The sequence below is a fragment of the Acanthisitta chloris genome, unplaced genomic scaffold, assembly GCF_000695815.1.
Source record: "Acanthisitta chloris isolate BGI_N310 unplaced genomic scaffold, ASM69581v1 scaffold1823, whole genome shotgun sequence".
Lineage (NCBI taxonomy): Eukaryota > Metazoa > Chordata > Aves > Passeriformes > Acanthisittidae > Acanthisitta > Acanthisitta chloris.
This window is the reverse complement of record NW_008666358.1, coordinates 1-1246: the sequence shown is the minus strand read 5'-3', so window position 1 is coordinate 1246 and position 1246 is coordinate 1. Positions and strand designations below refer to the sequence as shown.

General features: G+C 44.1%; 1 protein-coding gene across 1 annotated transcript in view; it reads right to left on the bottom strand.

Annotated features, from left to right (window-relative positions):
- The window catches only part of OLA1 (Obg-like ATPase 1), a 98591-nt gene extending 97400 nt beyond the window's left edge, over positions 1–1191 (bottom strand). Inside the window, exon 1 of the mRNA XM_009072067.1 lies at positions 1083–1191. Coding sequence (XP_009070315.1) covers positions 1083–1183 — 101 coding nt within the window. The 5' untranslated portion in view covers positions 1184–1191. The remainder of the gene's footprint in view (positions 1–1082) is intronic.
- Between the last annotated feature and the right edge of the window lie 55 nt (positions 1192–1246).

Below are 1246 nucleotides of genomic sequence, written 5' to 3'. Positions count from 1 at the left end.
TTTCCCTTTAACCAAGCAGCACATGATTTTGTTAGCAGGCATTTATTAAACCAGAAGAGAGCAATTCTTGGATTACTGCTAAGAGAAAGTTCTTAAACAACACCTGAATCTTCTACCATAAATACTCAGGTTGTTGTGTATTTTGGTTTGGTTTTGTTTCACATAACTTCTCAGCCACTGGGTGGGCTGGGGAGGAAGCTGAGAGCTGTGCTGCTTACAACCAACCTGCTCAAGTGTCAGGAACAATTGTCTTTCAAAGTTACATCACAGCATAACTGTAAGTGCTGTTTGTCTCTATTGACATGTTATACAACCTAATTGCTAATTATTTCCCTTCCAGAGTGCATCTTGCCTACACCCTGAAAAGTAAAGTAAATGATAATGAAAAGAAAGCAATGCTTATGCATTCCAGACATGCAAAGGCTTTTCCTCTAATTTTTTTAAGACCTAAAGTGTGAGAATGGTGACAACTTCTCTTAGTAAATACGATACATGAATTAACACCAACAGGTTTGACACATATGTTCTTCAGGTAATCAATTCATTGTCCTTTTCAAGTATAGCTCCTTTGAGGAGCCATAACAACTACAGATGAGAGGTATGACAGAAATCAATGATTCACCTTCCTTCATCCTCTCCCAAACTGTAACTTATACAACTTGTTTCATTACAAACTCTGAAGTTTCAAGACTGGAAGTTCTCTTCACTGCTAATGACACTTATGGAATAATTAACCCCTTCCTGTGCACATTGTCCCAAATGTAATTTATATGTACATTTTCTTATGAGATTGCATGAAAACATGCATTTCACAGACACAACAGCAGAAGTATGGAAATGCAGAAGATACTGCTTTATAAAACTTGGCAATCGCTAAGACTTTTTCCTTCTTTGTATTCCTCACTATTATCCTGTCCAGGCTTGTACACACCTGCCTCTTGCTACCTGTTCTCCATTGCTCCACCTACAAGTAGTTCCAACTCAAGATGGGAGTGATGGCTGAGCAGTCAGGCTGAGGCTGTGCCCCCCGGCTCACACCCGCACCCGCAGGCCCTGTCCTGCCCCGAACCCCGCACACCTACCCCACGTTGGGCAGCCCCACGATCCCGATCTTCAGGGACGTCCCGAACCTTCCGATGATCGGGTGCGATTTCACCCCATCGCCTCCCTTCTTCGGGGGCATCTGCAAGCACAGAGCAGAGCACGATGAGCTCCCCGCGACGTCCCCTCGGCCCCGTCCGTCCCT